At 29.8% G+C, this 24,258-nt stretch overlaps 1 protein-coding gene across 8 annotated transcripts in view; it reads left to right on the top strand.

Annotated features, from left to right (window-relative positions):
• LOC106686356 (uncharacterized protein CG43867) overlaps positions 1-24,258 on the top strand; it is a 443,901-nt gene that overhangs the window by 268,867 nt on the left and 150,776 nt on the right. For 6 of the 8 annotated variants that reach the window (XM_014429605.3, XM_014429606.3, XM_014429604.3 and 3 more), the window contains one exon: positions 23,490-23,621. The exons of the other annotated variants lie outside the window; for them this stretch is intronic. In XM_014429605.3, the coding sequence (XP_014285091.1) occupies positions 23,490-23,621 (132 nt within the window). The remainder of the gene's footprint in view (positions 1-23,489; positions 23,622-24,258) is intronic. 8 annotated transcript variants of the gene reach the window in all.

Raw genomic sequence — 24,258 nt, 5'->3', positions numbered from 1 at the left:
TCAGCAGTGAAGAGGATGTAGAGGACAGGACCCAGGACACTGCCTTGGGGAACCCCTGCCTCGATGGGGTAGATATTTGAATACTCAGAACCACTGCGAACTCGAAAGGAACGGTCTGAGAGGTAGGAGCGGGGGATAAGGTATAAGGTTTGGGGTAATATGGATTTGAGAATAAGTAGTTAGTAACAAAGAAAAATGTATTGTGTAAGGCTAGCCCAAAGTAATCTAATTATTATTGTATATACTAATATTCATGGAATAAACTGTGTATTTAATAATAGATTCATAATGGTAATTTTAAAAGATTCTAATGTTTAACAATTTAAGTTTAAGATGAAGAAGCTTTGAATCTACTTTAAAATAATACTAATAGTAGACATGCCATTATAGTGCGTTACATTATCATACTCATTTATTTTTTCCTAAATCAATACAATATTCTGTCTGGCAACTATTCGTTTATTTGTTAAGATGCTAAAAAAGTTGTTAAAGTTTTTTTTTATTTCGTTCCTTAGACCCCTAAGCGTTTAATTCGTAGTTGATTAATTTATTCTCTCATTAGGGACCTCATTTTATTTATTTATTAAGAAATTTGCGTACATTAATCACTATACTATCGATATTATCGCTACATGGCATTATCTGTTGCGTGTGACCTGCTGGGGACTAACCTGTTGGCGGAGCACAGCTGATTAGTCAAAGCACGGAACCGCTATCTGATCCTCGAGATAAGACGCGGCTATCTCAGACCTCTGTCACGGACAGGGACTCGGAAGAGAGCTCCTACTAATCGATATAGGCAGTGCTCCGGAGAGCCTATTACTGGGGAAGAAGTTTTGATAAGGTGCTGGGAGCGAGAACACGCGATCGGGTTGTAAACTATGTTTGTTATTGCTCTACAATAAGTTTCTGTAAGCTCCGCGGCCTATATAACTAGTTGCTAACCTAACTTGGGGTGTCCTCTCTTATTGCTCAACCGGCCGACTGCTGAGTTGGTACGATCACCGAGTAATTTTGTGTTTACAAGTATGGTTAATCTTCATATTTTTGAGATCTACATATCACGATTTATAACATAAATTATTTAAATAATGATGATAAATTAAATACATTAAAGACAGCCACGGATATACATTTAGGCTAGGACGTCTGAACCAGCTCTTGCTCCTACTTACAAGGGTCACTGCGTAAGTGGCTTAAGTACAGGGACATTAGCTGCCCACCTGGCCAGAGCGGAGAAGCTTCCAGGTCTTAAATCTTCAAAATCTACTAATGTTATAAAGGATGTTACCATTCTATTTGTCAAGCAGAATTTCTTATAAAACGACATGTATTGGACAATAGATGTGGAGAGCTATTGAGTCTGAAAAGAAGAGTGTTAAAGTCTAAAAACTGTTGTTGATATAATGAAACATTAGTGTCTAGTATTTCAAGGAATTTATATTGGATATAAGTATACTTATGATATTTGGTATTTTCCTGCCCTCAATAGTTTATCCGTAAATAAAGGTAAAGGGTATAAAATACCCAGGTATAGAAAACTAATATATTTTTTACAAGGAATTGCTAAATTAGTTAGAAATATAATTCAGTCGTTATTTTATTTTTATAAGATAGCAGGATAGAATTTTAAACTATAAAATTATCTTTTAATTCACATTTGATTCGTCCAAGATCATTTAATTATACAAGATCCCTGGAAAAATAAACAGATAAAGGATGTTTTATTACCTGTGAGTTAAAGATTAGATTCCTTATTTTTTAGACCACATATTGACTCGTATTGATTCTAGTTTGAAGAAGCAATGTACCGTACCTTTACATATAATAGAAGTAAAGGTATAAAAATAGTAAATATATAAATATTTGTAAATAGGTTTAGAACGCCGAGTAATGATAAACATCATGTACTGCTGTCAAATCATATCCTACATCCTCACTGGTATACTGGTATTTTTAATTTAAGGTCCTTTGCTGGTATTATAAATTTGATACTTGAAATTGACAATGGCCGCTCTGATTACAATTTAATTAGTTTAATAATCGTTAGTCGTCGACATAAAACATTAAATAAAGATTTAGAATGGGGTTCACGTCAAACGATGAATGCTGAGTTGCTACTGGGCTTTGGTTGCTAAAATTATTATATATATTTTTTAAATACATGTTTTATTTATGTATATCATAAACATAATTTGTTAAGAAAATATTTTTTATTTATGTATTTATATGATAAACTTATTTATTTTAGTAACAAAAATAATCTATAGATAGCATATGTTTTTTATTCTTCCTCATTGTTACTAAACGGTAGAGTATTCTAAATATCCCTATTTACTCTTATTTTTTTCATATTACTCTATAAAGACAAATAATGTTTTTAATATGGATTCAGTTTGGCATCATATTACTTCTCGAAGTATATTTGGTATAATAAACAGACGGGCCAACTGCAAACCTCCATCTATCATTGCCTGTCGGGTTTGAAGGATGGGCCCTGGCACTCTGTGATAAAGGGCTACAAGTGTTTGGATCGGCTCAACTTTGTAAATTAATCAGTGACAGATTTATTGGTTTTTGTTAAAACTTTCTTAAAGTTAGATCATTGCCCCATATCTTTTTTTTTCCTGGAGTTCTCTTATTTCTGCTAATGATTACTGTAAGTCAGAATCGGAAAGAACAATGCCGCTTATGCTGACCCGTCATATCCGAAAACCAATTGTTTTTTAATTTTGTTTGAAACTAAGTTTAGTTGATTGAAGCCTCCAATTTTAACCATTACTGATGGTTCAGGCCTTTTCTGTCTTAAAATTTTGTTCTATTACTTCCGATAATAAAACTTTGTTATCTATCAAGGAAAAAAAAAATTACACATGCGTCATTGCTTTTAAGTAGAATCCTGTTCTATAGCTTCCGGCTTTTCTCCGGAACTACCTAGCTGATCGTTTATTTATTTGATACCAAAAATAACTAATAATAAATAAATAACTATAAAAAAAGGTAAAAGTATCTTTTTGAGTCCAAAAAATACCATTTTTAAATAGAAATATAGAAAAATAATACATACAAAAAGGTGTATCATATCTTTTAATGCTATTTTATTTTATTTTGTTATTGACATTTACATAAAAATATATATAGAAAATGTTATGTTAAATTATAATGGCTATACACACAGGCTTGTAGAGAAACTACCCATCGGTAGCACTCTAATAATGCTACTTTAAAACCACAAAATAAAGAAATACACAAATACAAATGTATTAGTTCATCTAGAAAATACTTCTGTTTCCAAACTGTCAATGCCACCTGTTTTTCTCTTATTTTGAAATAGATGTGTTACCACAGTAAAGATTACTCGGCAGTGTTCCTTGTAATTAGTTATTAATGTAAGTATGTTTCATTTCAAAGTGGCAGTACATTAGATATTTTCTAAGACCATATCTCATAATCAATTAAGATCGAGGAAACATCCTCAGTATTTAGATACTACTTTCTTAAAATATAACAAAAAATAAATAAATTAATTAGTTAAATTAAAAAAAAAAAAGAAAATGCTGTGGATTGAATTCCATTGTAGTCATTCATAATAAAACGTAAAGATAAACGTTTAAGCATATTGGAGTAGACATGATGTAATTGCTGGTCACAATTTTAATACCACTTAAATCGTTTGAAAAAATTCAATAAATTTCGGAATAAATTAAATTAAACTTAAATAGCTTTTCTATTAAAATGAAATTTTATTACAACATGCAATCGTATATAAAATGAAGATAAATTTAAGAGCCATATAGTAACAAAATAAAATTAAACTTAAGTCTATAACGGTTATAGGAAGTATTTTCACTGATTTTTAATATCGATAACTTATTTGTGTTAAGTACATTTCCACTATCGTTACGAAAATACAATTAAATGGTTTCTTTTAGGAATATTACAACTTTTCAATTATTTGTTTGACTGAACTAATTTAGGTTTAAATTTTTAATCTGGTCAATCAAATAATTCATTGAAAAGTTGTCATTTTCCAAAAGAGAGAGCCTTAGATTGTATTGTTTGTGGATTAAGTGAAAATGTATCTAGCACCACTGTGAAGTAAGTCATATATATATTATATAGCAAAGAACAAAGTTTATCACTTTTTATTAACATTTTCTTAACTCTATCTAAATAATTTATAAATAATAGAGAAAACTTAATATCTTTATTATACTACATAATTGAATAAATTATTATTAATTAATAAAAACTTGGTCATGTACTCATCATGTGTATGAAACATGTATGTATAATCCGAATATAACTAAAGTTAAACCGATGAGGGACATCTCATATTTATTATACACGGTTATGTTACGTTTACAATGTACTTTTAGGGATTTAAGGAGAAAAAAAGATAGACTTTTTTAGCACCTTTCCTATTTGCACTGATATGACTCATGAAATGACATATTTGTTAATTAATTATAAGAACGAATAAATTATATAATAGTTATAAATTATATAATAGTTTTATTTTATATAAATAAAATATATAATCCTACCTATTTTAGTTGTGAAAGGCCCCGAACGTAGGGACGCCTAGTTTGTATCCATTCCTAGCGCTGTAAAGCCGAGGCTGGTAAACGTACTAGGGTTACTGATTATTCCCTGAGGCTGGCCTGGATTATGGTCACTGCCTGGGGACTTGGGGCTCCTTCTTACTCCTAGTTTATTTTTATCTTTTCTATCATACTCGTATTATATTCTTCTGAGTTAGAGTTCATTCCCATCTCTGCTCTATGTAGAAAAATTATATACTTTGTATATTTATTATATATACATAGCTGATCGAGTGTATATACATATGGATGGACAGGCTCCGCAAATAGATCAGTCTTTGAGTTTACTTCATGCGTATCATTTCGTACTCCTCTCTCTCCTTCTATTTTTAATTTCACTTCAGTAAAAGATAACTTATATATATATATATGTTGTAAATTAGATCATAGATGTATCTCGAGAAATAAGATAATTATATAAATAAGAAATATTAAATGAAGGATCCTTTATATTTATGCTATGATATATAGGAATATATGTATTCTTACTTGTGAAACAAAAAAAAAATCTATATAAAAACTAAATCTTACCAGTATCTTTCATTATAATTAGGCAGACAGGCTTTCGGGTTTCCGTCAAGTATGTTGACATTCATGTTTCCATTATTTTGTATTCGAAATTGGTTGATCTCCGACTTGAATATTTCGGTACATGGAGGAATATATGTTATAATATATAGAGATATAATGCGCTTGCACGATTATTCTCTCTATTTGGCAAGCATCAATTTCATGTTTTGATATCTGTGAAATCAAGGGGTAATGTGTGGTGTTCAACAAATATCAAATTTTGTATCTAAGATATATGTGGTCAAAATGAGACTCCAAGTGTCCTATCCTAGACGTGTCACTGATATCATCATTGGTCACTGATAAGCAGTGGTGGTGAGTAAGGGAGCAAAGACCGCGGGGACACAATGAGTTCGAGTCTCAGGAGGATTCCATGATTCATAATTATGAAGTATTTTAATCATCATGGATGATTGTATGAATTGTCAATCATAGATAGATTTAATGGATAAGAATAGTCAGCAGTACGGAATGACATTTACTTTTTAAAAAAATATTTTTCAAAAATTAGTATTAATATTGTAAACTGATAATCGTTTATATTCAAAATGAGATTGACAAAAGTGAAATAACTAAACAGTTATGTTAAAAAATACTTGAGGTGTCAAACATGTATGGAGTCTAAACTTAAGGAATCATAACTAAAGTATACTTAAGTCAGTGTTAAAAAATATTCTTAACAAAAATCACTATTAAAATATTTCACAACACTCCATAGCTGATTATGTTCTGAGTGGCCTGTAATTGACAGCCCGTCTGCATGTGACTTCGTGAGAGCAGGGTTGATTAGTCGATCATCAAAGAACTTCTACCTCTCCATAAATAAATTATATACATATTAGCCGTAAGATAGTTAGAGTTAACAAAGCTCCACGCAGAGATATTTTAAATAAGTCTGGTACAACGATCAACAAATCAAACAATATCTTGGTGCTTGGCACCTTAAAGACGTTAAGTTGATTAAATAAAGTAATTCTCATGAAAAACAAAACAATTTTAATGCATAAGAATGCCCATAATTTACAAAAATCTGAAAATAATAACCATTAGAACCTTACTTCTTATCCTAATAAGCAAATTTATATATTGCTGATAAATGAACATATACATCAACATATTAATAAAAAATACTTTTTTGTAAGTGTAAAAAGTATTTATATAAAAAAAATGTCATTTTTATTATAAAAATACTTCTTAAAAATGATGAGGTATCAAAATTGGGTTTTGCAATAAAGTTATAAGTCACTCGAAGATGATCCTCGAAACGCGCCTTTTCGTTTCAAAATGGGGGCCGATTAGATGTTTCCTACAACCATAATTCCACCATTTATGAAGATAAATCAGGATATGAGGAAAAATAATCTGTGTTGAGGTGCTATTTTTTCAAATAATACAAAAATTATAAATAATTAGATAAAATAGCAAAAATACTGTTCAGTGGACTTAGTTTACATTATATAAACTTAGGCCTATTATTCTCAATATTGTTTCAAAAAAATTAACACTTCCTCATGATTTTAATTTGCTAATTGAATGAAACCTGGAAATATTGATTGAGTAGCCAATAAGAATAGAGATGTGAAGTATAGCTATTCGATTTAGTAGCATACAAATGGATCTAGCCCTCAGAAGATGAAACAGCATTAAATTCCCCTTAGTTTGTGTTATTTCACTGTCTTGAAATTTATTAATTCAATGCTTAATTGTTGAGTATCATAGATCTATTATAAAATAAATTTTCCAACGATAATAATTGAGGTGACTAGTTTTAAAACCGGCTCTATCCATTTCAATAACTCGCAGTAAACACCCAAAACATTGGATCGTGCCGCGTATGACCTAAGTGAACCCTCAGGTCAATAGATATCTGCTAGGTAATGCAGTGCATAGTGCAGATACATGTATACATTTAGTGATGTATTGAAAAACAAGACAACAGCTCATGAATTATGAGACTAGTATTCTCAAACCTTCAAGAATAGAATGAAATTTTCAAGATATTTTTCTGTTTCCAATGTTGATTTGATTTCAGATAAACCACTTTACAAAATTATTGAATTCCAAATTTCCTCCTAGTTACAAATTCAGATTACGGCCAATATATTGGTTAGTATTTTTTTCCCTATACAATTATTCAATGAGACCATAATGTATTAGACATTAAAATGCATATTAATTATCTTTTTTAATCTGGAAACGAATCCTTAAAAAAATTTAACCAAATATTTTTTTGTTTATATTTACTATTCAGTTGTATTCGTTTATATTTTTTTCAACAAAAATATTTTTAATCTCTTTTTAAATAAATATTTCATTTTTTTAGTGAAATACCTAATTTTAGAAAAAAAAAAAATGTTTTGTCATCAATGTGATAATACTTTGCGTTAAGTTGATGTGTTAGTCAAGTTGAAATTGTTTTTTATTAGCCTATTGATATGGCTATTTTTTTTTTCATAAATTATTATGGTGTAACATAAACCCAAGACGCATCATTCCTATATATCACTATTCGATATAGATAGAGTTTTGGGTGTTTATGCAAAATGAAAATTTAAAAAAATAAAATATCGACATAGCTCATAAAACACATTTTAAATTATTATTTTTTTTACAATTGTAAATTAATTAATTGTTGGAAATACCTACTGCGATTCTTTAGACCAAGATAATAAGTAGACATAAATATATATTATTATGAGGTGTAGATAGTTGACCATAGATTAGTGATTGGAGAAGTTTGTCGGGGGGTGCGGTCAGCAAAGAACAACATAAATAAACAAAACCATATTTATTTATTTTATGCCGACGTTTCGACCTGAGTTTCAGGTTTTCATCAGGGCTATAGAACAAAAGAGATAACAACAACATTTAGAATAACATACAATTGAAAAGGAGTAGTATACAAACAAATTTAGAACTATACAAAATATTGTATTAAATCATAAATGATAAAAAATTGATAACTGATAATTGAATAGTACAAAATTTTAATTGATTGATATTCGTGGAATTGTATGGTAGTAAATTGAAAACAGTGACAGGTGAAATATAATATCATGTAGGTAAGAAGATATGTATAATATAAGATATGCAAGTAGTGTCTAAAAAAACTGAAAAATTAAATAAATAAATTGAATCTACTTTGTTGTAGCTGACCGCACCCCCCGACAAACGTCTCCAATCATATATATTATAATGTAAGATTTATATTATGCTTTACGTTACGTTTTTATTCTTTACTTGAGGATTACAGGAAAATGTTTTATAAGATCACTAATGAGCTAAATAAATGTCCCATTAAATGTCTAGGATTGCCTGGATTTGGGCTCTCCCGTTGAGATTAAAGTAATACTTCAAATATTGATGCCTTCTTCTCTATTACCCTAATCGCATCACTTTTTTTTCTGAAACATTCTCCAGACCCTTACTCCTCTAAGCCTTAAATAACACGCCATCACCCTGGCATAGATATGAGGAGTATAACATTTTTATAAAGGTGTGCCAGAAGTGTTTTATCTAGGGAAGAGCTATGAATGGTATGAATATAAAGGCGACGCGGAGGTAGGGCTCTGGATATTATCAGGGGTAAGAGATTCTGAGTACAGGGGATTGCTATTGGGAGGAATCATCATATGAATTGGAGGAGCTTCTTCTATAGGAGTCTGAGCTGTCTTCCACTTCCACGTCTCCTCTCGCCTCTTTCTTCTGCTAGAGTTTGATGTTTCAGTCGTGTCTTCGTATAATGTTCCTCTCAGTGTGTACTTCATTACTCAATTTATTTTTTTTATTGCAGACATATATAACAGATTTATAGTTATATAAATGATGTGTTGTATAAAAAAAATATGAGAATCGTATGTCATCCTATATATTTTGCTTGTTTAGATTTTTTTTTTTTCTATATTAGTCAATTGCAAAATATAACAAAACTGAGTTTGAAAATATGCCTAACCTGGTATGAGGCAGGTTAAATAATATTGTTTTGATAAATTATTTTATAATTTGTATAATAAAATTTGCAATTTAAAGAATCAATATATATATGTTATGTATATATGGATTTTTTTTTTATATCTACTGAATTAATATTAAATTAAAAAGTTAATAAATATTGGTAGTTAAATATAATTATGTGAAAATTATTTACGAATAATAGTAAATATAATTTTCCCGTATTAAATTAATTGAAATTAAGGTATGCTAATTTAGAAATAATTATGATTTAAAAAATTGTAATAATAAGATTGTAATTAAAGCTGTTAATTAATGGATTATCATTGAAAATGGTCAGGTTGGCCGAAGCGTTAGATAAATGAAATTTAAATATCTATTACTAAATACCACTCATAAAACCAATAATGCCTACCAGCGTAAAATATCATAACCTAGTCTATGTAATGCATATTATTTCTTTATAATAATAAAGACATAAAGGTTATTTTATCGAATATCAGGTATAGAATAGAGCTTTCAATTAACCGCAACAGCTGACAATGATAGCCCTAAATTAAAAAATAAATAGACCTAGATTGTTTTTTTCTGTGCACCCTGAAAATATCATCTAAGGTAAAAAGAAGTAAGAATAAAAACATTTTGAAGTAATGAGTCAGTTATGATAGTTCTATAATCTAAATATCCTCTTAGGTGATGATATTTACAATTTTTAATACTAATGTATTTTTAGAATTCTATTTAATGTTTTTTGGTAGGTATTTTTTGCCCCGGAAGCTACCTTACTTCACACAGTGTTCCGCAAGAGCGACCTCTGAACGAATTAAAATGATGTACTGATTCATTAAATTTTTTTTTTATTTATTGTTTTAAAAAGCCAATATTAGTCAAATTGTGATATAAGAAGTTTAATGCCTAATATTACCTTTAAGTTATTGTTACTTGTCTGAATAAATCGATAAAAAGAACTATCAACTCCAGGCTACAGTTACAGTTTTAAGAAAAAGTGTTATAATGTTACTAAATCCAAAATTCCAAAATTTGTAGATACAACACTTTGGCTTGCTTCAACAATATGTTCTTAAATTGAATGATTGTAATAAAACACACTCATTAATTTTATTTGATAAAAATTAAGCCATATCAATTTGTTTTAAAAAGTCAGCCCGTAGCAGCTGTCTTATAAACAAAATGAAATTTTTCTTAGGAGGCCTCCATCGTTTTTTAATTTTTCAAACTACAGACTTTAAGTATTGGAAGCATTAAAACTAACATTCATTTTACTTATTTCTTTTTATGTGTCATTTTGGCACAGACCGATAGTCGTTGTCATCTGGTCGAACCATATTGGATGTAATTTTTTTAATGAATAAAATAATAACTATCCCGATCATAATTTCTTCTTGTATTGTTAATCCTCAAGTTTTCCCTCACTCCTTTTAATTTGAAAAACTATACTTTGCGGTAATTTTGCATAAAATATATATGAGACTATGCCTGTTTCAAAAAAAAAAAAAAATTGGTACTGATCTACCAAAAAAGTACTAAAAATCGGGTATTAAACAAAATAATTTAAGAGATTCATACTATAATAATGATTATATAAAAAAAAAGTAAAAAGTGACAGAACATTTAAATAATGTTTGCCCCATTGACTTAAATGTTTATATTTGATTGCACTTTAATTAATGTAATCAATTTCAAGATTTTTATTTTACTGATCTTACCACCTGCTATTCGGCATTTCGGGTTATCCGGAAAAACTTTGGTCCCACTATTTCGGATGAACATGAGCTCTACCGTACTAATCATCTACTATCTAATCAGATTTTTTATTCCTAAACATATTACATGAAGCTTATTGTGATTGTAGATATGGTACCTGCTAATCCTCACAGACATAAGATGCCTAAAAAATCTGAAAAGAAGCGGGGGTGGATGGCGGGCAGGTAGGCCCGACCTAGATAACTGCCTCGTCCGATCGATATCGAGGATAAGCTTTCTCTCGGCTCTCCTCTGTCTGTCTGTGTCTGCACGTGTCTGGTCTCTTCTCATTTCATTGTATAGCACTCTGCCGATCTGTCTGCACGTGTCTGGTCTGCTGGTCTTCTCTTCTCATTGTATAGGCCATAGCAATAGGCAATCCGTAGTTATGTCTGAATGTTTTACTTTTTTAATCCCGGGTTACACAAATAAAATATTAATAAAAAAACATTAATAATAAGATATTAATAATTTACAAAAATAAAATCAAGTTTTAGTTACCTTAATTTTTTCTCTATTTTTTGCTTAATTGTTATACTTTTACATATATGCTTATTATTGTACATTTTCTTTATTAATTTTTTTAAGTAAAATTTCTTTAGATGCCGAAAAACAAATAGCCCTTGATGATAAGACAAATATAAAATTTCCCCTTCACAATAATTGAAATACTATAAAATATTTATTAAATCAAATACAATACAGCGGATGTTTCATTTAATTAAGGTGAACTTTTCTCAATCCAATCCCATTTCCATATCCTAAAATAATAAGATCCTTAACAAATGCTAGAACTTAATATTTTAGACTTCTAACGTACAAGTCTTATGCATATTTCTTTTTCCATTTAAAATTGATTTTTTTGTTTAGTATTGTTGTTTCATTATTGAATTTAATTCGTGTATTTATTCCAAAAAGGGTTGGAATAATGGGTTATCATACAATTTACCAATCTATTCTAACCACGGTGAAAGAGAGATAATTGCTTGATTTATTATTTTATTTCTTTTTCTTATCAACTATTTGGTGGTCAATTACTGAAAATTAGACCAAAATATCGAAAAGCAGTGAAATGTAATTTATTTTTTAAAAATAACTAATTTCAACAGGAATTGGCGTAAAATTAGACTATAAGATGGAGAAAACTAATCCCGAAACGTCACAAATGAAGGTAAATCAAATCATAAAGAAAATATTGGAAATAAAAAACATCCTATTAGTTCAAAAAATCGAAAATTGGAAAAAAAAAAAATTCATTGTCCCTTTAATATTTGAAGTTTTACGTTTCAATATACCTTGTATCTCAAAATTTAATAAAAAAATCTATTACTACTTTTATCCGCATTTATAATCATACTATTATAAATTATTTATTTTAATAACTGAATAATAATTTACAATGTTCTTTATATCTAAATGATACGATTTGCCACACTTAACATTCTAACTAAACAAATCGATTCTTATTTGATCTCCCTCAAAACACGGCCACCACAGTTATTTATATTTTCTTTTCATTAATAGATCTCTTTAGTCTTTTACACCCTAGCGTTTCTTGACACCTTTGATGTGCAGCAAACCCTGTTTACATTTCTTCTTTGAGGATTTTTATGCAGTTCTTTGACCCATTTTCTTATATTATCTGCTTTCTTATACAGACTTGATTATTTCTGTGGCTTGGACTAACAACAACACATGAAGATTTTTTGCAGTTTCTAGTTTTTTTTTATGTAATATCTTTTCTCATAGATGAAATTTTTACATGCAAAAACAAATAATCAAGTGGGAAGATGATCGGGAGGTGGTTAGCAAATGAACAAAAAATTATTTATTCCTGCCGATGTTTCGGTCTTCATCAGGGCTATAAAATAAAATAGATGTTTATTATCTAAAACAAAAAAAAAAAAAAAAAAGAGATGTCCGTTAACTATTTTTGTTTTATAGTCCTGATGAAGACCTGAAATTCTGGTCGAAACGTTGGCATGAATAAATTATGTTTTGTTTATCCACTTATTAATCTACGGTCAACTATCTACTAGTCATTATAAAATAATGTTCTCAGAAGATCCAGTAACATTTTCTTGTCATGTCCATAACTATCTATCCTCATTACTGAATAGCATTAATTTCTGATTAATTCTTTTGAATTTAGATATTTGGTTGTTGCTGGCATTCGTTGTTGTTCTAAGCCACCGATTCACAACTCACTCTATTTCAAGTTCAGTCACAAACGCTTAATGCCAGTTTGCAATGGAAAGTTGACCGAAGTATCTTTGATATATAAACGGACCCTGTCTTGCTAAATTATACCTAAATGTGCTTACTCCCTCACCCATTACACTCCCCCAGTCAGCTTTTATCAGCCTAAAAAATACACGATCTCCCCCGATCTACAATGTAACCTGACTTCCCGAAAATCCCGGGCTTCCACCATATCCGTCAGGAATTAACTAAACCCGTTGGTGTCCCTCCTAATCCCTCGCAGATACCTGTATTAATTACTGCCCCTTTTGGATTAGAGCAGGATGAGTAACTGCGCGGGCTGTGGCCTGTTTGTCTGGATTTTCGGATTTTTGGCTTTACGGTCTCGTCCGCTTGTCTGTCACGATACCGTTGAATTGGGTTCTTATCTATATATGTTATTTATTTTTTTATTTCAGAGTTTCCCTAGCGTACTGTCACTATTTTGTTATTTTTTCATCTTAATTACGTTCGACTGCCTTATGAAAGTCCCGCAATTTTTTATTATAAGAAGTTGTCATTAAGTTTGTGTATATTAATTTGTGATTGACATAGATATTTGGATAGTTGGTAAATACCAAAGGAGTAGATCGAGGCGCACGTGAGAAGATTGTGCTTGACTGACATGTTACATCATATGTTATCAGCGTATTTAGCATCTACGTTAGAAAATGTGGAAAGTTCGTGAAAATGCAAACTATGAATCAGATTTCCTGAATATTAATTTGGATTCCGAAAGCCGGCTTTACCACAAGTAACAAGTAAAGTAATGTTACACGGAACATACTATGGTTACTATTGTATTTAAAATATAAAAAAAACATATATATATATATATATATATATATATATATATACATATGTACACTATCATATATAATATTATATATAGGTATGTATATTTTTTTTGGTTGGCTCTACAGACCTTGTAGATCTTGGACCGCACGAACCATCCTTCTCCACGCCTGCTTATATTGGGCTACTGCTTTCCAGTTTGCTGCATACAGCTTTTTCCCATATTTGTTTATATACACAATAAATTGTTTGAGATTCATTTATTATGATGTTTCGGCCCAACAGTGTCAACCATCTTTTAGAGTAGGTAGTCTATGCAAGTATACCCTCGAAAATAGTGCGGCTGAAACGTTGTCTGTCACAATTAATCTAATATAAATAATCTCCTTTTATTATTTCGGATAATCTAAAAAAATAAAATAATAGTTAATGGTGGTAGGTATAAGTTTCTGAAATTTTTAATTATTGAGCAGTTGTATTTTTTTTTTATTCATATAATAAAAAAAATTACTCTTAATCTTCTTCTACATAATGTAGTCATTTTACCGACATTTAACTTGCTGGAACAAAAATAGCTTGAAATGGGTCAGCCCCATTTTGTTATTACAAAAATCGTATTACTGTAATGTATTACGTGATGAAACGGCCAAGACTCATGGATCACAGTTTTACAATTGTTAGCGATATGAAGAGTTGGGGGTTCTCGAAGTATGTGCCGCGCCACCCAGGGGTGACCCAAGCCCATTCCATAGATATCACTAGCTAATTTTCTCAAAATACATTAAAAAAAATTAAAATAGTGAATATTGAGAACATTCCAATATTTACTATGCACCGTTTGCTTTTTCCTACATTGTCAACCTCTCTAAGGATAATTATGTGACATTTTTTTAACTCAGCAAGGTTACCGCAAAATTTGTTTAGCCCAAGAAGGGCTTTTACGCCGTGGCGTAAAAGTTTGGAAACTAAGTAAACTTTTAGTACAGTTTAATTACTCTTTAAAAAAAAACAACATAATATTTAGGTATTCAATGAAAATCTTAATCTTTATAAATATTCTTAATATATGGATAAAAAAATAAATAAAACAAACCAAATAATAAAATTATTAAAATAAATAAAAGGTACAAATTTATTATTCTCCTTATGTTTTAAAATAAAATTTGTATCAGCTAAAAGTAAATTATTATCTTTTCTCTATTTTATTTTTCTAGCAAGACGATTAAAGACAATATTCACATATGCTCTGAACATATCTATACCGTCTCGCTCGAGGTACTCTGTTGCAAAACAATAACCGACGTTTATTGTAGATTGTATTTTGAGCATCACAGGATTATTTAGAGCTAATTTGATTTTTGGATTTGTTTGGATGAATTATATCTTAAAAGCATAATGTTGGTTCTAAGTGGTGGTAATCGTCTCTTGGTTGAAGGCCTAACTTTATAATTGCCTGAATTACAATGTAAACTACAATATTACATTTTAACAATATAAACTTTTTAATTTTTACGACCAAGCGCCTTATCTGTTGAGTCTATGTAATAAAATAATTAGATTCATTTATCTCTACTTCTATTAATTTTTTTTCTACGGTTTTGAATATCTTGTTTACATATGTAGGTGAAATTTTAAAAAATACATAAATTACCCAAAGTAAAAAAGATCCATGTCAATTTGAGTGCAAGTACAATCTAATACGATAGGTACATTCGGTATTAAATAAAATTAATTGCTTAATTAATTAATCAATTAAATATACTGTTGTAGTTTCGTTTGAAGCTATAATCTGGAAATAATTTAATCCTGTTACTAATTTTCCGTTAGTCGATATCTCGTTAAGTTATTCAATTATTCTCAAATTATATAGTTTGATTAATTCTCCATTTCATTAAAGTTTCTTTGATCAACTGTGGCTGTAATTTCAGTATTTCTGGCAAAGTGATGCTCTCAATTTAATTATTTTTGAATAATTAACCCTTAATTTAATATTTTGTTATGAAATTATTAATTTTATTTTTTGTAATATAAATGGAAATTTTAGCTAGCGTCTGCCCATTTTCTAATCATGTAAAATTTTTATTTCTAGAAATTTTTGTTATAGTTTAAAAATTGACTGGAAGGATTACAGATTAGAAAAATTAAAAATATCTATCATCTTTCATGGAATCTTCCTATTTTTCCCGTTTTTAAACATATATTACAAAATATAATTATTAATACCTAGTGTAATTATTCAGGAAGATTGCATGAAAGATGGTACACTATTTTTAATTTTACTAAGCTATAATCCTTCCAATTTTTAAACTATAACAAAAATTTCCAGAAATAAGAATTTTAAAAGATTACAAAATGAGCAGACGCTACCTAAAATTTCCATTTATAATAGAAAGAACAAAATTGATAATTTAATAAAAAAATATTATATTAATGATTAATTTTTCAAAAAGAAAATAAATTGAGAAGATCACTTTGCCAGCAATACTGAAATTACAGCTCATATATATATTTCATCTAGTTCTCAGTTTCAACTGCTCCTTTAACATTTCCTGTCTCATTAATGTGTGAAATGTGGTGTAAGAAATGTTTTCTATGAGAGAATATGGAAGATTTATATTGGTGGATATATACATAAGTATTTAATCTGCTCTCATTCAGAAATAGAACTCGAGTATTCAGAACTTCGAGATGGCAATGTGTAAAAGATGTTAATGGGTGAAACTGTGGGTTTTAAGTAAAAATACGCTTGGATCTTCGTCAATACTTTTGGGACTTTAGAAACCATTCAAGAACGAACGAGGCGCATCTCTCATATTTTCTTTAATAAGTAACTTTTTATTAAATAATGAAAATAAAAAAAATACTCTTGTTTCTGAAATGATGTGAATCTTCAAGCTTCTGTAGTTTGATATTGTATATATTTAACAGGAGGTTGTTTTGAGGGAATTTCAGTTTCAGAAAAGTACATTTTCAGCGTTCTTACATGCGCATCATCCGCATAGTCTTATCTCTAATTTATTAATAATTATTTATTAATTTATAAATGAATATATTTATTGATGAAAAATGTTTTGAGCTATTGGATACAGAGCGGGATTCAAATTCAAAAGATTATAGTCATATTATTCGGGTCAATAAAAAGTGAACTATGTGTAAAGAATTGCTACTGTATTCATGTACGAGATCTTCTCCTATTTTATTTTGAATTCTTAAACATTTCTACTTTTATAAGTACTTGAAATGTAACTATAGAAGCGAAATTAGTATTTTGATACAGTAAGTCGTGTAAATTAAATAATATGAATTAAATTAAATAAAGAACAATTTTATAATTAACTGTTGTTTAAAATCTATGGTTAAATATATTACCTATCTAAATGGTTGATCTCACCTGATTATTCATATTTCTTAAATTGCTACCACCAATTTCCTAGGCTAGTTGAGGAAATAAGATTTGTATGATAACGTATGAACGTTTGCTACGATGCCAAAGTGTAAGACAATTTACGATATCAGGGATTTGAAGCTGCGCCAAGCAGGTCAAGGGATCTTGGGCGGTTAGTTATTTAAAGTGTAATCATCGCAATAGGATATGTGGGTCCATATGGAAGAATGGGACTAAGAATTGTCGAAAAAATAGAGTTATGTAAGGATAGTTGTTTATTAGAAACATCTTTGTAATAATACTTTATTTATTCTTGAACGAGTCCATTTAGAGTAATACAGAAAAATCAAAAGATGAGGGCTGAGGAAAATTATAAAAAATGATTATAAGTTACTTTCTCAGTTTAATCAGCTGAACAAAAAAAAAACCATGTAGTGTTATTTTCAAAAATCTAATTGTTAAATGTGAATTAAATTCAGATTTAAATAGCGTTTGTAATCAGTTCCGTCCAAATTTTGTTTATTATATAAACATAAAGAATATATCTTAACCCCATGATAATAAACAGCTCATAATAAATCAATTATAATTGCTGAGCTGCTGGTGAAATTAGAGAAAAAGTGCAGTGGGCTCAGAAAAAGGCGGGCGGGCAGGCAATGATGAAGTTGGCCGGGCACAGGAGCCACCGGTCAGATAATATATTGCCCTGGAGGCTGCAATGGACCATTTAGCTAATGGAGACAGCTTCCATTTTCAAACATCCTACCAGGGCATGTTTCCCCCCGGATTTTTCTTTTATTTTTTCCTCCCTCCAGACCACGCTAGCAATAATTCTCATTTTGGTCTGGTGGAGAGAAAATAATTTTTATTTTATTATTGAACTAATATGTCTAAAAATAATAATAACTGTTAACTATTCCAATTTTATTGAAACCTATAACTGAAAGATGGTTAAAATTGTTATTCAACTGTGGAGGTACAGGTATCACTCTGGAAAATAAAAATAAAATCATAGTGATAATCAATTCTGCATATTTTTTGTATTCTTGCCACCATTTTCAATAAATTACTAAATATTTAGTATACAAATAAATCTGAATCAACATACGAAAACATCAACACATGGATATGAACTCTTGAAACCAAACATTTTACAAATTATATATTAAGAATCTAGCCCGGGTTTTAAAGGGGCACCCGGCTTGACAAACCCCTTCATCGGAACTGTAAACCAAACCTTTTTATACTATTGTTTGTATAGAAACTTATCAAAAATCTCTCTCATAATTGCATCTAATCCCAGCTGAAAAAACCAACGTATAACTCGCTCTCCGGATTAACCGACGGTAAAAAAAATAAATATATGAAGTGAGATTATAATATGGTCCATAAAACAAAGCAACTGATTTTGAAACTATGTATAAAAACTTATAGGTTGATTTTACCCTTAAATAAAATCATGTAACTAAAGAAATTTTATTTTAAAATGGTCAAATAAATCTTACTACATCATACACTAATATACACATAAACTTTATATTGTATTATATTGTCATGTATTGTATGTGACTGGTTCCTAACATATGAGTTAAGGTATTATAAGTATTTATTAATTTTTTTTTTATACATTCTGGATTAAATGGATTTTACCAATTAACCGGCGATGTTCCGATCCCGACTTGGAAATGAAAGCGATGTTTTACTTTTCTACTTTACTATGATAGGATATAAATCAACATTCTTATATGTTTGATGCTTATGAAATCTAAATGATGTCCTAACATAAGTCGTAAGCATAACCAAAAAAACTAACAAGAAACTGAGAGGAAGAGAATGGAGAAAAAAATACTAGTAATTGGAACGGAGAGGGACGCTCAATGAAGGCGGTCACAGGTGGTCGAATTAAAAGAGACTTGGTTATTTCATTAGCCGTTTGTCTTTTTTGCCTGAGATGGATGTCCTATCGCTCATCCTTTATGGGCCCCTTCGCCTTATTTATCTTCCTCCGCTCGTTTGCATCAATTACCATCCTTTCTGCCTCCATTGTCCTCTCTCATCTGTATCGCTTATTGCCTCACTCTGGTATTATGGATTACCCCTCCCTAGTTTCCCTGTTGATAGAAATTAACTAACGACCCTTTGGGTATCTTTTTTTTTCATCCATCTTAATAATTATGAAGCGATTCATGATATCTATGCGTTTTATCGCTTTTTTCGTTACAATAAATGATATCCAGGAAATAATTCTAATTAACAGCGTGTGTAGTATCTAAAATGCGACACCTTTCCACCCTTACCTAGTTTTTTGATAGTTCCTCCTTTTTCTAAAACCGTTAATGTTTTAATTTTCCACGAGCACCGGGTTCAGAGGTAGTATAATTTTAAGTATGAACTTTAAACACTACAAAAACTGATTGAATGTAGTTTTAAATTAGATTAATAATTGCGTGTAACAACAAAAAATTCTGTATTATCTTCCTCTCTTCCCTCCAAAAAAACATTAAAGATACTGTTTTTTATTATGTAATTTTTTTTATTTATTTAATCTTTTGTTAAATGAGACATTAATTGATTAAAATTGTGCTTATAAGTAAGATTAAGATTTTTCGTTAAGCCTGAGGGTATATTCAATGTAATAGAAAGAGATTTGAATGAAATTATCAAAAACTAGACAAGCGTAGTAAAAAATTAGGGTGTCCCACGTTTCAAAGTAAATAGATAAATTCCATATCTAACAAATATAGTTGTCAGATCTTTATTCTTGTTACTCTTTATTAGATCTTTATTCTTCAGGTCTTTATTAGCAACGTCAGATACTTCATTTATAAAAAAACATTAAATTTTCATTTGTGAAGCAGGTGGAAACACTTTTACATTCGAAGCACCTTCATATGGTAATCTAATAATGCTTTTGTTAAAGTAAAATTATGATGCAATTAATAAATGGTAAATTTTATCTCTCAAAGAATGTTTTTGTATATGTGGTATGTTCAGTCCGTGCTAAGATAAAATTATAATTAATTTTAAATCATAGCTTCTGCCTCGTGCTTGTTCTAGACATATATTTTATATAAAAGTTGTAAAGGATCCAATTTCTATCTAGCTGGTTGTGAAAGGTTTTTTTTCGGTACAAGATAAAACTGGTTCCTGAAATGGCGAGTGGGTGAACTCACTTATAAATATTGAGAAAATTACCGACTATTGCTGTCAGTGCTTAGATTTATGTTTATGTATTTGTGCTATTGAGGTGCGAATTCAATTGAAAAGATCCGTTGGGAATTTTTTTGTACGAGTTCATCCATTACTTGTTTGTGCGAGCGAAACTAGCTAAAGTCGATGGCTATGTTTTTATTAAATCAGAAATATTAATAATTTAGTTTATGTTCCGTATAATCGAACAGTTTGTATAAGTTAATACAAGCCCACACATCTTTCAGAGTGACTCTTTTTTACTGTAACCTGTTATTTTTTACAATATTAGCCAGTGTTTCTTGTAATCTGCCTTTTTTTTTTTTCGAAACATTGCACAATTAAGATCTTAGCTGTTCTCAATTTAAAGAAAACAAATTTATGGTTCATTCAATAATGATATCTCTTGATGATGGATAGATAGTTTTAAGAATTTTTTTACAATCGCTAAATTTAACAGAGTTACTGTTTCATAACTATATGGACACCGGAACGAACAATACTAATGTTTGCTTCGACTAAAATATTGTTTTTTTAATTTTATACTAGATCGGCCTTGTGGCCCTTACATGGTTAATGTAAAAAGACACCCCTAACTATATATAGCGTTATAAAAAAAAAATAATAAAAAGATAAAATAAATAGATAAAAACAATAGTTCTTAGTAAAAATAAAGTTAATAAAAAAACAATGACATTTATGGATTTAACAAAATAAATAATTGACTTCCATTGGAAAAAAAAGAAAGAAAGTGAATTTGAGAAAAATATGTGGAGAAAAAAAAGAAATTAAGATAAAATAAAATTTTAGAGTCACAATAAAAGAACTGATAAATATAAAACTTGTAACAGAATGTCCTGCAACAGCTTGGGTTTCAGTCTTCATCTTGTGGTTGGGTTCTCATGGTTGTAGGTCACTGTTACTTAAACTGTTAGGAATTGGAAGTAGAACTGCATGAACATTTTTTTTTTATGTAATTCTCTACTGTCTCCATTTGTAATACCCGATGCAATTGGCTATTAAGATATTCCTTAAAGATTATATTGAGCTTAGGCATAAAGATTTTTATTTTTAGTAGTAGCGAAAATAGATCTATGTTTTCTTGAAACGTTGTCCAAATCAGACTGTACTTTTTTGAACCCATCCTTAATATTCGAATATCTTTATCTGTCGAGCCAAAGAATGAAAAAAGTCGGATTAGCTTATACATTTGATATATTATGTGACTACGTCTTTCTCTCTTATCTCGTTAGCTCTTCAAAGTAGAAATACTAAAACAAGTATTTAGCTGGGAATAGACTCATTTACAGCTTACAATTATAGCTTCTGTTACTGGAATATTGCTACGGTCATAAATCTAAAAAATAGAAAATATCTCATAAAGGTTAAACTAAGTTCTTACTTGTCCCTGAGGTTGATTACATACTGAAACGTAAAAAAAATTAAAACCGGAAAAATGTTCGTAAATAAATATATATCTTGGCAGGTCTTCTCTCGGTTTGCACTCATGTTACAGAGTGTCTTATTTTTAATAACGAATCAACTAGGCTGTGTTTAATTAAGAAGCAGGTGGATTTCACCAGGCCCTGTGTGAACCTTGTGCTAATATTAACTTTGTACAAGGATCTCTGTGTCTGGACCATTCCGACGTGGCGTGTCCATGACTTTAACCTCATGTTTATTTAAATAATTTATATGACCTATTAAAGTTTAGTATAATTTAATTGATAATACATAATTCTTCATTTGTAACATTTCGTTTTAGTCCAATCACCGAATGTTTTTAATTTCACACTTTTTTTGTTGGTGTCCTGCTAATGTTTCAAAATATCTGGTGAATTATAAAATATCTCAATAGACTGTGGTGTAAAATATATATATTTTTTCATTATTCATCCTTAATTATAATATCTTTATCAAATTATTGGATGGAGCTATAACTTCACTTCTTTAATATATTTATCAAATTGTTGGATAGAGCTTATTTCACTTTATGGAAATTCCATTATAACATAAGCTATAAATTTAATTCAATAATTTTTCTTTTGAATGGAGTTTTAAAAAATAGGCTCTTTAAGAAAGAGAATTTTTTTTTTTCAGAAACCACTTTAACACAACTTTAGAACTTCAAAATCAATATTCGTGAATATTGTGTCTCTATCCAAGCGAAGCAGGGATATGTACTAATATTCACAAATATTGATTCTGTTAATATTAAAGTTCCAAAGTTGTGCTAAAGTGATTTCTGAAAAAAGAAACAAAAAATTTACTTACTTAAATAGGCAGTTTTTATAAATCCATTCAAAGGAAAATTCTTGCCAAAAACAAAAACAAGGTTTGGATTCTATTTTGAATTTTACGTATTCCAAACATCATATCGTTATATAGATAATATAGATTGCCGTTACTTTCCTACAGAATGTATGGAGGTCTAAGACAAAGTAAGTAATATATATTTTTTGTTAGATGGGCCAATATTCAAGCAATGACACATTTCTCATTGGCTAGCCGAAAAATTTTAGATCAAAAATCAATTCCCCGTTTTGGGTGCTTGAGGGAGAAGAGCAGTAGTTAGACTCTAATCATTATTTGATTTTAATACGATTTTTATGAAGTTTACAAGACAATACAAGATAAGTGAAATGCAAATCTAATTTTTTTTTTTCGGATCATGTGTTGATCTTGTTACTGATAAACAAAGCTATTTTTCGATCCAACTTTTATTCATGAGGTCGGTCTCCTTTAAAGAATCATGTTATCATGATTTTAAAAACTAGATACTTATGAATAAAGTTTATGTCAAAGTCTATAATGCCCTATTTTTCCGACTAAAATTTATAAAATACTCTTAAAATTTATAGAAATACTTTTTTCTTTTTCTAATATTATGGTTTGTAAAAAAATCAAAGAGGGATCCTTGGGACTTCTATGACTGGATTACTATGTGATACTCCTTACACCTTGTTATATCATATCTCGTCTGTGTGAAGGGGACGACCCTCTGGCCCGCTGTGGTGAAGGAACTCGCCCTGCCGGGGGACTGCTGGCAGCGCCAGATGGTTCAGACGGGGGCTCGCAGGGACACCATCATGGCCGAATCCGTCGAAGCTCTCATCAGAAAGGTAACAGGCTCAGTCCTATTTTGTACCATCTATATCCGTTCTACGAGACAAGAGAAATCTGGTAAACGAGATAACGTGAGCTACGGGTTGAGTAGCAATCTCTCTTTGAAGGGTCTCCACAGCATTCACCTTGTTTGGTGCCTGATAGCTGCGGAACCTCTTCTAAGAGAGAATATCGTTTTCTTGCAATTCGTCCGATTTCACTTGTCTCGAGGAACGGACTGGAGATGGGATTAGCTAGTGCATGGCCATTGCGTAGATTTAGCATAAGCTCTTAAATTTGAAATTCGGGTACCTCCTATGATAATATTATATTTTCTATATTACTCAGGTCTTTCTAAAACCATAAATTGAGACTATTTTTTCATAGTTTTTTTTGTCTAGTACCTATTGCCCTTAAATGCACGCTTAACCACACCTTTGGTATTACTTTACTGTAAAAAGTTTATTATCTCTTATATTTTTTAATTTAACTTTACTTCGCACTGTTGTTATAGTGGCATAATTAATACCATTGGATACATTTCATTATTATTGAACCATTGAATAACTTTATTTATTGAAGATAATAATTATTTAATTAATTACTGGATGCATTTACATAAAATAATTTTAAATATTTGGATAAGCTTGTAAC

Source organism: Halyomorpha halys, unplaced genomic scaffold (genome assembly GCF_000696795.3).
Source record: "Halyomorpha halys isolate HHAL.00 unplaced genomic scaffold, Hhal_1.1 Scaffold811.1, whole genome shotgun sequence".
NCBI classification, from domain to species: Eukaryota; Metazoa; Arthropoda; class Insecta; order Hemiptera; family Pentatomidae; genus Halyomorpha; species Halyomorpha halys.
Note: the sequence above shows the minus strand (reverse complement) of the source record. Positions and strands in the feature narration are given on the sequence as shown.